General features: G+C 38.6%; 2 protein-coding genes across 3 annotated transcripts; both read left to right on the top strand.

Moving 5' to 3' along the window:
* The first annotated feature begins 549 nt into the window (after positions 1-549).
* Positions 550-5,526, top strand: LOC311069455 (uncharacterized protein). The gene is made up of 10 exons (XM_084092634.1): positions 550-788; positions 977-1,057; positions 1,198-1,304; positions 1,393-1,470; positions 1,578-1,772; positions 1,860-2,338; positions 2,421-2,748; positions 2,878-3,591; positions 3,948-4,306; positions 4,424-5,526. The coding sequence occupies exons 8-10, from the start codon at positions 3,321-3,323 to the stop codon at positions 5,078-5,080; spliced, it is 1,287 nt and encodes a 428-aa protein (XP_083948760.1). The 5' UTR covers positions 550-788; positions 977-1,057; positions 1,198-1,304; positions 1,393-1,470; positions 1,578-1,772; positions 1,860-2,338; positions 2,421-2,748; positions 2,878-3,320; the 3' UTR covers positions 5,081-5,526.
* A 1,723-nt stretch (positions 5,527-7,249) lies between these two features.
* Positions 7,250-14,990, top strand: nanp (N-acetylneuraminic acid phosphatase). Of its 2 annotated transcripts, XR_014603529.1 has the most exons (3): positions 7,250-7,400; positions 13,432-14,486; positions 14,902-14,990. XR_014603529.1 is itself a non-coding variant. In XM_084092745.1 (2 exons), exons 1-2 carry the CDS (start codon positions 7,299-7,301, stop codon positions 14,074-14,076), a joined length of 747 nt encoding a protein of 248 aa, XP_083948871.1. In that variant the 5' UTR covers positions 7,250-7,298; the 3' UTR covers positions 14,077-14,495. The 2 variants fall into 2 exon arrangements, 1 of the variants encoding a protein (XP_083948871.1); XM_084092745.1 differs by lacking the exon at positions 14,902-14,990 and having other exon boundaries at positions 13,432-14,495.

Genomic DNA, 14,990 nt, shown 5'->3' with positions numbered 1-14,990 from the left:
TGACAGGATTAACGTTTCTTGCAATTATATATCTGATAGTGTATGTTACTTCATGGGACATGGATAAATCAATGTAGGCTTCAATAAATCTCATTGTAAGTTACTTAATTGATTATCTGAACACACAAAATAAATTTGGATAATGTTTAACTTTTGGGTGTTTTGTTTAACCTGTGGTCAAAAATGACCAGTCATTAGAAGTGAATGGATGAGAATATAATAAATGTATAAAAATAAATTCAGGCACATGCCCATTTATCAGATGGACACAGTTGAAATAACACAATGTTTAATCTGAGTATTTGTTATATTCAAAATAATCATACATTATGCTTTTTACTCCAAAACAAGTTATATGAGCCCAGGTCAATAAGGCATACAGGCCATAAATAGCAAATAGAAGTTCAAAACTTGTAGGCTAATGTTTACAAAAACTTAAGTTGATAAAAATCACAACATTAGGTAATGATATACAGTATGTATTATTTTGGATTTATAAATTGCTATAATGTGGCGGTCATTTTGGACCAGGAACACAAAACTAGCTAACATGAAATGAACACAACAGGAGGGTTAATGCCGTGTTGCCGGGCTACAATGGCAGTTAGTGTAACATGTTCTGTATTGTTTCAGGCAACGACATGGCTTCAACTAAGTCACACAAAGGCATGAGCGATGCTGACTGGCTTGTGCGTCTGGAGAGTTTTGCCCGAACAGGAGTTTGGCCATCGAGGGAGGGGAATAGACCTTCTCCTCGACAAAAAAGATGGCATGAGTAGTATCAGAAGGTAAATTATGTAGCTAGATTCATGGGTTAACTAATAAACTCATATGATAATACATTGTGCTATTTTTATTTATGTGTATGGATAAGTAATTATTTACAATGTAAATACAATGTAATATTGATCTAATTAAGATGACTGTTTTGAGATAACATGGACTACAGTGTCACAGCTACACTTTATGTTCACAGATAGAAAGATGCCCTCTGCAAATGAGGGGGCAGACGACCCTTCTGAAGGAAGCTCAGAAGTGTATTTGTGGATTTCACAAGGTTACTTCAAATAGCCTAGTTCAAGTTGCATAACTAGATAGATGTGTTTGCAATATCAATGTGTCTTTATATCTAAAATTAGACATTAGGAGGACTGTATAATATTATGTGTGTGTTATATCTTAATGCATGTATCACAGGTTCATCCACCAGTAACAGTGGATGCATCAGAGAGCACCCCTGCCCAAAGCACATCCTCCATCAGTGATGTGTCTCATCCTGCAAAGAAAATGGTGTCCTGTCAATGGTGAGCAGACCTCACGATTGCAGGTATCACTGCAGACATTGTAACATCTCAACATTTTCCTATATTTTTCCTAACATTTTCCTTTCAGTTTGAAAAGTCAAGGTTTGGAGGCTCACATGTGGCATCAGCGAAACCCAATTTAAGCATCCAGAGGAAAACCTCTCAGGTTAATATAAAAGACATCATGACTTATTTTATCATGACACTACATCATTTTATTTCATAAAAAATGCAATCCCCTTAATAGATTCATCATAACGTTTGACTCCACAGACATTAGAGCACTCCAGTTCAGCCGCAGCTTCATGCCCACCCTCTGATCCTCGTCCTCCTCTATCCCCAAAACCTCATCGGCCTGTCATCAAGTCCTCCTCTTCCTTCTTCCTTCCTCCAACCCAGAGATCACAACACACCGAAGAAACAACACCACCATCGATTAATTCTGAGTTTGCTGTTGTGAGGAGCCCAGTAAGATGTCATTCAAAATATAAACATGCCTTTGTCATTTAATGCTCTCTTAACTTTTATTTAAACCAATGTTCTTGATAATATCAGCAGGTCTCATCTCAGCCAGAAGACCCTGCGGATCTCCCACTACTGTGGCCACAGACAATGCCACAGCAGGACCAGAAGTGGGTGTCGGAAGCACTTTTTAGGGTTGGTGCAAAGGTTACAGCTGGAGCTGCGTGAAAACCTGCAGTTGTGGTATCACCCCCCACCACCAGCCCTGTTGTACCACCAAGCTCCAGCACCTGATAGATTTTTTCACAGCGGCTCTTGCTCTGGATGCCATATAGGCTATGGAAGGTGCGGCTCCAGTGTACTAATCCTGCCTGTGCCAGGCATCAGCTGTGTGGTGGTGGTCTGCACAGGAGAGTACGACAGGTGTTAGATATTGACAGATACTACAACCTGGTGACAGAGACCCTGATCTGTACCAGATGTAGAACCAGCTACCTGTCCTGGAGTCATGCTGTGCTGCAGCAGTTGGACCTGGCCCATCGATCTGAATTCAGGATTATCCTCACACGCAAGTAAATATTTTGCAGTCATGTTGCTAACTTTTTTGATAAATACTCTGATAATAAGATACTTGAATAAATACTTTTTTCCAAGGTATGCATGTGACATTCGCGTTATTCGCTTGCTGCGTGAGAGGGGCATGGGGAATGGCCCAGTGAGGATCATTGGCCAGCTGAGGGAGAACCACAGTGAGGAGTGGTTAAAACGTGTGGCTCGGTACACATCAGAGTGTGTGGCCTTTTTAGATAAGCCTGGCCTGCAGCCACTGCACTTCCAGGAACCACCACCACTTGCTCCAGTACCCAGCTACAAATGGCTCCTCACTGTATACAGTCAGGACATCCTCAACAGGCTCGATCACATCAAGGCCAGCATCACATCCACGTATGGATCAATTTTAAAAATGGATTCAACTAAGAAGGTTAGAGGAGCTGCTTTAATGACTGTACTCCTTTCTATAATGAATTGTTAAACCAAAATAGCTTTATTTTTCAATGTTACTGATTTGGATGTATGTTGTATTATTTGCTATGTTTATTGTTTCTTTTAGATCACCAAGAAGTTGAGTGGGCCTGCGAAAGGCACAGCACAGTGGCTTACCTCAGTAGGCAATGAGGTAGGTCAGGTGCTGATGAGTGTCCTGACTGCGAATGAAGGGGCTGGGTTAGACCTCATGGCTGCAGGGCTTATGGAGAGGTACCAGAGAGCTGGTGTTGATCCTCCCACTATCCTGTATGTGGACTGTGACTGTTGCAAGGAAGTGGGAGAGACAAAACTGAAGAGACGGTTCAGCAGCTGGCCCGATGTCATCGTTTGCCTAGACATTTGGCATTTTATGCGACGTTTGGCAGTAGGGTGCACCACTGATGCCCACCAGTTGTACCCTACTTTTATGTCTAGGTTGTCATCCTGTATTTTTGAGTGGGACGCAGGGGATCTCACTCTACTGAGAAGGGCCAAGAGGGAGCAACTCACCCAACAGGCTGGCCTGCAATGACAGCAGCAGAGCTTGACCGTCATATAAGCAAAGATGAGCTGGCCCAACACTGCAGGAGGAGAACACGAGGAGAGGAAACCACTATCCGCCTCCTTGATATGCTCATCAGAGAGCTCATGGGTGGCAAGGGGAATGACGCCCTTGGTGTTCCTCTCCTTGACAGTGTGAGGATGCAGCACATCTGGCACGTCCAGAGACGGCACGTCACCCGTATCCAGGACCCTCCAGATGTGCCACTCTACACGGAAACTGGAACCATAAACAAGGGTGGGATGGTTCTAAAAACGTATAGGTGTGCCAGAGGCTCCACATCCCTGGAATCATTTTAAATATATTTTGATAAATGCAGTTCACAATGTTTTGGGTAAAATTACAAGTGTTTCTGGAGAAAAAGAATGTAATTTTTGACAGATCAGAGAAAAATAATACTACCAGAATTTTGTGTCGTAGGTGTCAGGGCAGAAAATAAAATTCATACTAGAATATAGAGTAACCCTGTCTTTTTATGATGCCCTCTGAATTACAGATTTTTTGTTCATGCACAAGCTGACAACAAAAAGATTTACTGCATTTTATTAAACCTTTCTGATTAATTTTCTTTCCTGTTCCAAATATTTCCTCAGGGGAGCTCATTGGAGTGCAGTATTTGTTGAGGCAGAATAGTCAACCCCTGGAGGACATGTGCCCTACCTCCGATAGGACCTCTCAGTTGCTGGAGGAGATAGATGTGGAGGAGCAAGGGGAAGAGGATGAGGGTTTCATTGATTTGTTGGGAGAGGAAGCCACAGTGACAAATCTTGTGGCATTAGATGACTCATTCCTTATGGGTCCTCCATTCCCACCCGCTGCACCACTGCCCTGTGTCCAGACTCCACCAGTGCCCGGTGTCCAGACTCCACCCGCTGCACCACTGCCCTGTTTCCAGGCTCCACCAGTGCCCGGTGTCCAGACTCCATCAGCTGCACCAGTGCCCTCAGCAATGGTAAAAATTTCTTTTCTAGACCAATTGTTTCTCGTTTAGTCATTCGCCCTTAAGCAGAAAATCCACAAACTCACTTAACAGCATGTAATTATCTAACAAACAGTTATATTTTTCCAGGCTGTTGACAAGCAATGCATTCCTGGAATGGACCGGGTGGATGAGTTGGCGGAGTGTCTGGTGGAGCTGCGCACACAGGCGAGCCTCACACTTACCAATCAACAAGTTGCAACCATTGTGGGTTTGTGGCAGAACCTGGACCAATTTGACAAAGACAGGGTGATGTATGCTGCTCGTCATCAAGACAGGCTACTTACAGGACGTTTTAGGTCCCATAAAAAGAAAGCTGTCTTTACTCCTGGTGTCGACAGCACAAAGAGATGTGTTTTGGGTTCTAGCGGCTCTGCAGCACAGTGGCCTAATTGTTGTCGCCTTGTTGAAATGATTTTCATAAGGTTGTGTAACATCCACCGAAGCCCCAAAAAACAGAGGACACAATCTCTGTCAAGATGGGATCTAATTCTTCGTGATTACAGAAAAATTCGACAGCTAATCCTGAGCAATGGAACGGTGATGAGCGAAACAACCCTTCAGCTAGTTGAGGTAAATCAGAGGACCCTTACAACGTGGCACAATGAACGTTTAAAGGGTCAGGAGGTCTCAGTGCTGTTGCAAGGGCTGGAGCTTCCTGAGGCACGTCCAGTGGCATTGGATGCTCTGCCTCCAGCACAAGTGCAGCCTGTTGTGCCTCCACAATATACCCAACCAGTTGCATAGCTACCAGATGCCACCAGACACAGCTGGACAGGCAAAGACAAAGTTTAGAAAGATCCAGCCCTCAGCTACCTGTACATCTGCCACAGCATTTTCATTTGAGCCATCAGCCTTACACCCTCAGCGTTCAGCCACGTTCAGCCAGCTAAGGACAATTTATCCCAGGCCGACAGCACCGCACCCATTGGTTCCTGACACACCCACTGCCCCTGTTGTGTCTCAGATGGTACTGGTGCCCTGCCCAGGCCCATTTTCCACCATTAACCCTGGAGCAATTTCCTCTGACCCACCTGCAAATGTCACAGCCACCCCAACCAAACGGTCGTACCATCGTACTGTAAATGCAAATACGTGCAGAAAGTGTGGCCAATTTCGTACTCAAGAAACTGGCCATAGCCAGTACAAAGGCAAAATATTTTGCCCAAATAAAGAGACAATTACCAAGGAGCAGTGGTTACAGAATATGAGAAAATAACTCTTGTGTGTCTGTGTGATTTATTAATTTTGCTCTCTTGGTTGGCTCAGCTCTGTTTTTTTTTTTTTTTTTTTTTTTATCTTCCAGCTATATTTAAGTTTAAAGTATTATACTGTGCACTTTTTTTTTAATCTTGTATTATTATTATGAAAACAATATTAAGTAAAATACAAAAATATGTATATGAGAGTATGTATAACTAAGTATGTATAATTACACTATAATACATATAATTCAAAAAGAAAATTAAACTTAGAAATGAAACAATCGATAAAAATAAAAAACACGCACTACTTTCTAAATCAAACTTAGAAACGAAACAATCGATAAAATCAAATATTTTATGTGACGGTGTGGATTCGAACCTATAACTTCCTGAATTTTTCCCCTTCTCCCCCCCCCCCCTTCTCTCCCCCCCCCCTTCTCCCTCCCCCCCCCCTTCTCCCTCCCCCCCCCCTCCCCCCCCCCCCCCCTTCTCCCCCTGTTTTCAACATTGATAATAACAATGAATGCTTTTTGACCATTATTCATATATCATATTAGAATGATTTCTGAAGGATCATGTGACACTGAAGACTGGAGTAATGATGCTGAAAATTCAGCTTTGATCACACACTGTAAAAACAAACCTATAGAATCTACCCAATAAAATTGAGGTAACAATTTGCACTCAATTTGTTTGGGTAGATTTCATCCCATATTTTTTTAATAAAGAGCACCTATATGGCTATGACATACTAAACAAAATTAGGTAAAGTCTACCTAATATTTCTCAATACATTACACAGCAAATTACTGAGTAATAATTACTCTATTGTTAGCAGGCAAAAGTCCATCTACTTAATTTTTATTAATAATAATAATAAGTCAATATAAATAATTAAACATTACTTATTCAGAGATGGTTAAATTTACCTAAAAATGGCCAGACACAGGATATTTCATCTATTACTTTTTTATTGACCAATAAACAAACATTTCAAACTAACAAAGGAACTACAAAAGAGCCCTCTTACATTCATATAACACAGCTTTTTCAACACTTTCCATTTAAAAATAATGGGAAGTCAGAATATACATTAAAAGCAAATCTCTCTCACATTTTGTTATTTCAAACAGATATAATTTACCTTAATGGACTGACATGTAATATGGATACAAACAAACATTAAATTTGTTATAAACTTAACACAAATTAATGTAGGTAAAAAATAACCATTATTCAACATCCAATTTTAAGCGACATACAACTTCATTTCACTCACGTGATAACACTTTACAATAAGGTTTCATTAGTTAACATTAGTTAAATGGGTCAAATTAGTTAAATAGTTGATTAGTTAAATCACCCAAAACTTAAAATTCTGTCATCATTTAGGCTACTCACCCTCATGTCGTTCCAAACCCGTAAGACTTACGTTCACAAATAAAGATCTTTTTGATGAAATCTGAGAGATTTCTGTCCCTCCATTTGCAGTCTACACAACAAGTTTGATTGATTGCAATAAGAATCGCGAGAAAAGCTTTAGATCAGGCATAATACTGCGGTCCTAAGCTGGGAAGCTTCAGTATTTTTTAAATTTTTTACAGTCTATGAGTGGGACTCAACACTTCACCACAACGGCATTTTATTTCCTCGGGAACTGCATCTCCCATGATGCAAAGTTAGTGCGGCGTCACAATACATATCTGACGTCAGTAGCCGGAGTTCCGCGTGTTCGGAACTGTAGTCAATATCGGACGTTTATGTGTAATATGATGGAAAGTCGAGGAATTGTATCGATTATATTCGACTTGGATAACACGCTGGTCGATACAGCTGGAGCAGGACGAATTGCCATTCAGAAGGTAAATGCATGAATATGAATAATGCTCAAACTGACGCTTTTAAGGAAAAGCTGACAATAGCCTACTTCTGGTACTGTCTGCCTATTTTTTTTTGACACATATTGACCTACATATGCTTTGACGTAGGCTACTCTGAAGTATGAAGATTTTTGTTTTGGTGCAATTCTATACAAAATATAGGCTACAATATATTTATTTGATCGTATGCAACAAATTATTTATTAAAAAGTCTTAAAGTCCCCCTGTTATTTTATCCCTTAAAACTCATCTTTGATCACCATAATGACATAATTAAGCGTTTTTTCCTTGAAAAAATAAATAAATTATATATATATTCATGCCTTGAATGTAAATACACCCTTGCCTCATTTACCCATTTTTATGAATATGCTAATTAGTCCCGCCTCCACTCGCTCACACCAGCTCAGAGATCCACTCCTTGACGATCACACATAGTTTGTGACGTCAAAAACACCAGCGATTTCAACTGTCATTGATTCACTGCAGTTTTAGGTGTTGACTTGTACATTTCTATGAAGGACTAAAAATGACAGAACGAAAAATAAATAAATAAATAAATAAAAGTAGAAATAAATAAATAAATGCAGAAATAATAGTGAAAATAAATACATTTTGGTAATATAAATGGCTATTTCTGTATTTTTACATGTATTTATTTATTTATTAATGCATTTCAATATGTATTTATTTATGTATTTCTACATTTATTTATTTATGTATTTCCACATTTCTACATTTATTTATTTATGTATTTCCACATTTCTACATTTATTTTTCCCTGCGCATGTATGCTAATTGACCAATGGCTAAGCCACGCCCCCAAACGCGATGAGCCAATCACAGTATGCATAGCTAACCCAATACACTCGGACATTCTCTGCTTCCTCGTCCATTGCAATGCATTGCGGTTATCAGTTTTCATTCGTTTTTATGTTTTTTCTTGTCATTTTGGCTTTTTAACAGCGTGTGTGTGTGATTTTGGTTGGGTGACAGTTGTAGGTTACAGTTTGACAAGAGTTTACAGTTTGACAAAAGCACAATGTTATGTTTTACACAAATATAAGTAGGCTAAACACTTTGCAGTTTTAATTATGTCCTGTATGAACAAAATGGAGTATGTTTTTATGTTTCCACTGTTCGATCGCGCCCGCTCTCTGACACACACACACACAGAGACACACAAACACACACACACACACAGAGACACACAAACACACACACACATTCCAGCAATGCAATCTTGACATCGCAGCCTGTTCATTATTCTGCGCTCACACCAAACGCGAATAGAGCGTCAAATTCGCGCGTATCCGCGTCTAGTTCGACGCTTGAACATTTTGAATCCAAAGCGAATAGGACGCGCGTATAAAGCGAGCGTTTGAAGCGAAATAGCATAAGGGAATGTGAAGGTACGTCACGCAGTGTTGCACTATGGGACGTGGCCGCCATCTTAGGAGGCACGATCTCTGTTTACCTTTTCGCCGCCCGTTGCTATGACGTAATAGTTGGGTGTGTTTGGCTACAACGAGGTAAAATTGAAGAAAAACGAATGAAATTGAAAGAAAAAGAGAAGGGACCCTATCGGGAGAAACTAAATGCCACTACCAAAAACGTTATTCGGACAAATTGTCCGCGATAAACAACGTTGATCCATATGATTTAGCAGTCCAAGACTGGATTAACGTTACAGATCCAGACGCACTAACGTTACCTCCGCTCACAAATCTGGACATCGTTAACCTTGTTTTTGAATTGAGTGCGTACACTTTGCAGGAGTTTAAGAGCTATACATCCCTTCAAAATAGATTGATGTATCTTTGCCCATCCCAGTTTATGTGTAACGTTATTTAAAAGAGTCTTTGTGGATGCAATCAGTACAGAAACAGATAAAAGTCACTTAATGTATTAAGCAGTTAACGTTATACAAAACCTTGATTCACTAACATTTTAAAAGGGCATGTAAAAAGATGTACAGAATATCAAAGCAAATTGTTAATTGAAAACAAAAATATAATTTATTTGATTCATGCAATGTGGCTTTATCGTCTGCTAACATGAACCACAAAATCAATACAATTCATCAACTATCCTACAAGTCATCAAGGAATATACAATACAAAACCTCTAGCTTTGTACAACTTTTAACAAACGTTTTTACAAACCAGTTGATTTAGCAATCACTGCACAACACTTGGACACATGTTTGTAAGAGCACAGCAGACTATGACAACTTTGTCCAAGAACCACAGTCTCACCCTCACATGGCAGAACCATATTTATGGGAATTTTAGAAGACAATATTTTGTATTTGTTTATTAAAATTAAAAAATGTTCTCATTATTGCGGCAACCCACGCGATCCGGCGCCTTCTCGTCAGCTCCTCCATCTGCTTCCCATGTTGTTTTTTTCACGGAAGGAAAGTGGAAAAAACGTATTCTGTTGTTCATTTTCCTCCCTGAACGATCGTGTGACCTGCTATGGCAGTTCTTGATCGAGCAGTACTGACCAACCATATCGACGTTACTAAAAATCTCAACAGAAAATCTAAACACAGCCTCCAACACATGAATTCACATACAGCGGAATAGGGCGCGATCCTCTCAATATGGCGGCGGACGCATAATGCAACACGGCGTGACGTCACCTTCACATTCCCTTCGTTTACACTGTGAACTGTAAATCTTTGTTCTGGAGCTGAAGCTTATCGACCTTCTCAACAATAAAATTATTAATATAACCCTCCAATGCATATTTAAGGCCCTTTTGGTGACATCGAGATGATATATAATCTTTCTGTCTCCAAAAAATCATCAATTGCCTCCTGTGAAATGTCTCCTTCTGTGACAGCTGCCAAAGCGCCTGTTACCGAATGTTGACTGTTTGTCCGAGTGAGTGGAGGGGGCGTGGTTAGCCATTGGTCAATTAGCATACATGCGCAGGGAAAAATAAATGTAGAAATGTGGAAATACAGAAATAAATAAATGTAGAAATGTGGAAATACAGAAATAAATAAATGTAGAAAAGTGGAAATACAGAAATAAATAAATGTAGGAATAAATAAATGTATAAATAAATACATATATAAATAAATAAATAAATATATAAATACATAAATGTATAAATAAATGTATAAATACATAAATAAATACATATAGAAATGCATAAATAAATAAATAAATACATGTAAAAATACAGAAATAGCCATTTATATTACCAAAATGTATTTATTTTCACTATTATTTCTGCATTTATTTATTTATTTCTACTTTTATTTATTTATTTATTTATTTTTCGTTCTGTCATTTTTAGTACTTCATACATTTCTACTTGGTTTGTATTAAATCATATTAAAAACTCCACATAGACATATTATAAACAACATTAAAACCTTGATTTTCACCACGGAGGGACTTTAAAGAACAGCCTTTTTTATTGATCAAGAATAAAAAATATAGGATACATTTTCAGTCCAGGAAATTCAGTCCAATGTTATAAGAGAGATCCCCCCAGCCCCCCTCAATTTGATCACTGATATACCGATATATACTATACATAGTATATCAATCGAAGTAGTACCATTACCATGTTTTTTGGACACTTTGAGGGTGATGATAAAAATAATAACTTTATTTTCTATAGTGCCTCCAAACAAAGGAGCTTCTCAAAGCGCTTTACAAGGTAGAAATACAAGGAACAATACAAAATAAATCAACAATACTTCATAGGTGTATTAAAACAACAAGAAATCAACAATGTTTACCACAATCAACAATCTGCCAACTTAATATTTTTTCAAATATGTTTTAAAAAATCTAAGAAACTGTTCTTCCTGAATTTCAACTGGAAGCTAAATCAGAACCTAGGAAAAATATTGAAAAAGCTCTGTCACCCGTGGAACATTACCGTGTTTGCTGGACAACCAAAAGACAATGCTGAGAAGAGCGAAGATTTCGGTTTGGGATATATGGTGTTAAAAGCTAAGATAAATACACCGGAGCCAGACCGTGAAGTGCTTTATGTGAGCATGAGAACTTTAAAATCACCTCTAAATTTACCCGGTGGCAAGTGCAATGATTTAAAAATGGGAGTAATATGATCTCTAGTCTCCATAGGCTCTAACAAGATTAACTAGGATTTGGTCCTAGTTAAAATTCTCTCTGCAGAATTTCGAACATACTACCTTAGAAACACTAGTACGAAGCACATTACAGTAATCAACAATACGGGGAAAAAACAAATATATTTATTAGCTTTACTGCAACTGAAAGGGATAGCATGGGACGCAATTTTGCAATAGTCTAAGAAAAAAAGTAAGTCTTTACAACATTCTGTACATGATGTCAAATGTCAATGAAGAATCAAAGATCACTCCCTCAATGATAAGAGGTGTTTGGCCAGCCTTATGGACCTCATTTTTATCACTGTATAGTCAAAGAAAATGATTAGCCCTCCATGATTTTATCTCAGAAATACATTTAATGAGCAATGAGACAGCCTCACTTTGACCATGTTTACAATGAATATAGATCTGTGTGTCATCGGCATAAAAATGATACTTAATACATAGAGTTTGTAAAAGTTGGCCAAGCGGGAATAAATTGACTAAAAAGTAAGAGCAAATAAATCTAGTTTTGTAGCCAGAGCATTATTTAGCTGTGAAATTTCATCATTCAAGCACTTTTAACCCAATTCAGTGAAAGATTAAGCAACAGCAGTTGCAGTCTAATCAATTGATTAAAAAATAATAAACTCAGGTTGAAAAATACAGCAAAACATGTACTGTTTTTTTGTGTACTGAATCTGAATGATGTTCTAGCTGAACTGATGTTGAAATGATGTCTACATGGACCTAAAAATGGACTTTCTTTTTCTATGATATTGTTCTATAATTAATAATAATAATTACAGTAATAAAAATTATTTGGACACTTACTCAACACTTAAGACTGTATGAATGTCTTTTAATAAAAAAATAAAAAAAGTAAAAAAAATCCCAAATTGTACTGAAGAGGGTGGATTGGAATCCACTGCTGCTTCAATGTGTAATGAGTGATTATAATCAAGGTATTAATCAATATTTTTCCTTCTAAATATCAAATGAGTTGAATGACTTCTCTGGGGATTTTACTTTGTTATACAAGTTACCAGAGTGATTACTGAAATGTTCTTTTCATGTATTCTTTAATATCTTGATATCTGAATGCAGTAACAGTGCTTGCTTATTTAGCCCAGCTTCCAGAAATGAAATAGTTTTGTGTTTGAGAAAGGTCTTCAACGTGTTAAAACATATAGGACCCATTGAAGCCAATAGTTTAAGGGACCATTTCTTTGTTAAAGCCTTACTTTCCAGTTAGACTAAAGTATAGCTCTCCCTGAGAGAAAGAACGCATTATCTTGATGTTTTGAGAAGACTCTCCTGTTTATAGTTAGAGCCTGGCCAAATCCAACCTTGGAAAAGCTGTGTGTCAGTGTGTGTGTTAGTCTTCTTGGTTACAGGTTAAGGAACCACTGGCATTATTGGAGATTGACTGAGTTGTTGTTGTTGTTCTGGACAGGCTGGCGCCCAGCAATCCAAATCTGCGACCTGGAAGGTCACGACGTGCCTAACTTCAGGGTTTGAGTGTCAGCTACCTAATCGATGGAGATATGCTTCCGTCTATCTGTATATGTGTGGAACAATTACTATGTTTATTTATTTCTTAGCCAATCAGAAAATGCAACCTGAAGCAAGGACGTAGCTTAGACCTTGGTGTAGGGTATAACTGCTGTGATCTTTGTAACTGTAAGCCTACGAACTCCTGTGTGAGTCTTGAAGCTGACTTCTGCTGATGAAACTGCAAACTATCTTCAGTAAAACTTTTCTTCGATTTTTTATAATTCTGACTCGGTCTTCTTTCAAACATCTGGGGTCCTAAACTGTCCTTGGGTCCTAAACTGTTACCCCCTAACAGTACTTATTTTGTTTTAAAAAGATGTAGATTTTATGATTTACGCTGTGTTCTTTATTTAGGTGTGTGAGCTGCTGAAGTCGACACTTGTGCAGGAAAGCCACATCGGAGACATCTGTGAGTGCTATTTACGAAAGCTTCATCATGAATCGTTCGACCCATCAGAAGGAAAAACAATAGATAGTGTGAGGATCCATCACTGGTATGAAGCCCTACAGGAGACACAGGGCACAGATCCTGATCCGGATCTGGCCTCCAGCTGCTACTACACATGGAAGAACACACGTTTACAGGCTCTGACTCTGTCTCCTGAGGTTCGATCTCTCCTGGAAGAACTGCGGAAAAATTACAAACTGCTTCTGCTCACCAACGGCGATACTCAGACGCAGTGGGAGAAGATCGAAGCCGTGAGATGTGAGGGTCTCTTCAGTGTGGTGGTAGTCGGAGGAGATCATCCCGAGCAGAAACCGGCGCACTCCATCTTCACTCACTGCTTCAAGTCTGCGGGAGTTCTGCCACAGGACTGCATCATGGTGGGAGATTCTCTCAGTACTGACATCCAGGGAGGCGTTAATGCAGGAGTGCGAGCAACCGTATGGATAAACAGTGACTGTAAATCTCTCCCGCAGGGCTCTGTGACTCCAGACTACACTATACCTAGTGTACTGAATCTGAATGATGTTCTAGCTGAACTGATGTTGAAATGATGTCTACAAACGTAGACCTAAAGATGTACTTGAAAAATGTGATGACTCATGTCAGGTAACAAGTTTTTAAGGGATAGTTCACTCCAAAATTAAAATCCTGTCATCAATTACTCACTCTCATGAAATTCCAATCCCATAAGACTTTCATTCATCTTTGGAACACAAATTAAGATATTTTTAATGAAGTCTGAGAGATTTCTGTCCTTCCATTGAAAGTCTATTAACCTAAAACTCTTGACGTTTCAAAATGTAAATTAAGCGATTCATAAAAGAAAGTGGTTTTATCCAAGTCTTCTGAAGAGACACAATCGTTTTATGGGTCAGTGACGTGACGCCTAAATTTTCTGTCCGATTGCATTTTTTCAGGCAAAAATGGGTTTAAATGCCTAAAAAGATACTGCATATTTGTAGTACCTCTCCCATGTATGTACTCACTTTAACTTTTCAAAAACCTTTACTTATTTTTATTTATTTTTTTGTTATTTAAAGTGTCAAAACATCATGTGGTGCGACCGTCCGGCCATAACTTCTGTTTTGAAAACATCTTTGAAATTACTCTGAATTTATTCCAATTTATATTCTGCACTATTTGGCATGATTTCCAAAATGTTTTGTAATCCTTTAAAAAAAATCCAAAGTATTTGCATTTATATTTCCATCATAATATACAAACAAACTTTGTCCGATGATGTCCATTTTATGAAATATCATGTGGTGTGACCATCAAGGAACTACCATTTTGGGACTTATATGTTGAAAACTATTCAAACACAGGAAGTTACATCATAAACCAATTTACCAAGGACCCATGGAAGCAGCAAGCAGGTTTGTAATTCTCTCAAATTGGAAAAAAAATAAACCTTTGTAATGGTTGGTATGTAGTTGCCAAATTTGGATGTCATGTGGTATGACCT

The sequence above is a fragment of the Abramis brama genome, assembly GCF_963993115.1.
Source record: "Abramis brama genome assembly, chromosome: 19".
NCBI classification, from domain to species: Eukaryota; Metazoa; Chordata; class Actinopteri; order Cypriniformes; family Leuciscidae; genus Abramis; species Abramis brama.
This window is presented reverse-complemented; position numbering and strand designations above follow the sequence as displayed.

What these genes read in the sequence shown, in the direction of transcription:
- LOC311069455 (XM_084092634.1), top strand. Translation starts at nt 3,321, where the DNA reads ATGACAGCAGCAGAGCTTGACCGTCATATAAGCAAAGATGAGCTGGCC. An exon ending in AACTGGAACCATAAACAAGG is followed by an intron (nt 3,592 to 3,947) that starts GTGGGATGGTTC and finishes ATATTTCCTCAG; the next exon opens with GGGAGCTCATTGGAGTGCAG. An exon ending in CACCAGTGCCCTCAGCAATG is followed by an intron (nt 4,307 to 4,423) that starts GTAAAAATTTCT and finishes ATATTTTTCCAG; the next exon opens with GCTGTTGACAAGCAATGCAT.
- nanp (XM_084092745.1), top strand. Translation starts at nt 7,299, where the DNA reads ATGTGTAATATGATGGAAAGTCGAGGAATTGTATCGATTATATTCGAC. An exon ending in GACGAATTGCCATTCAGAAG is followed by an intron (nt 7,401 to 13,431) that starts GTAAATGCATGA and finishes TTCTTTATTTAG; the next exon opens with GTGTGTGAGCTGCTGAAGTC.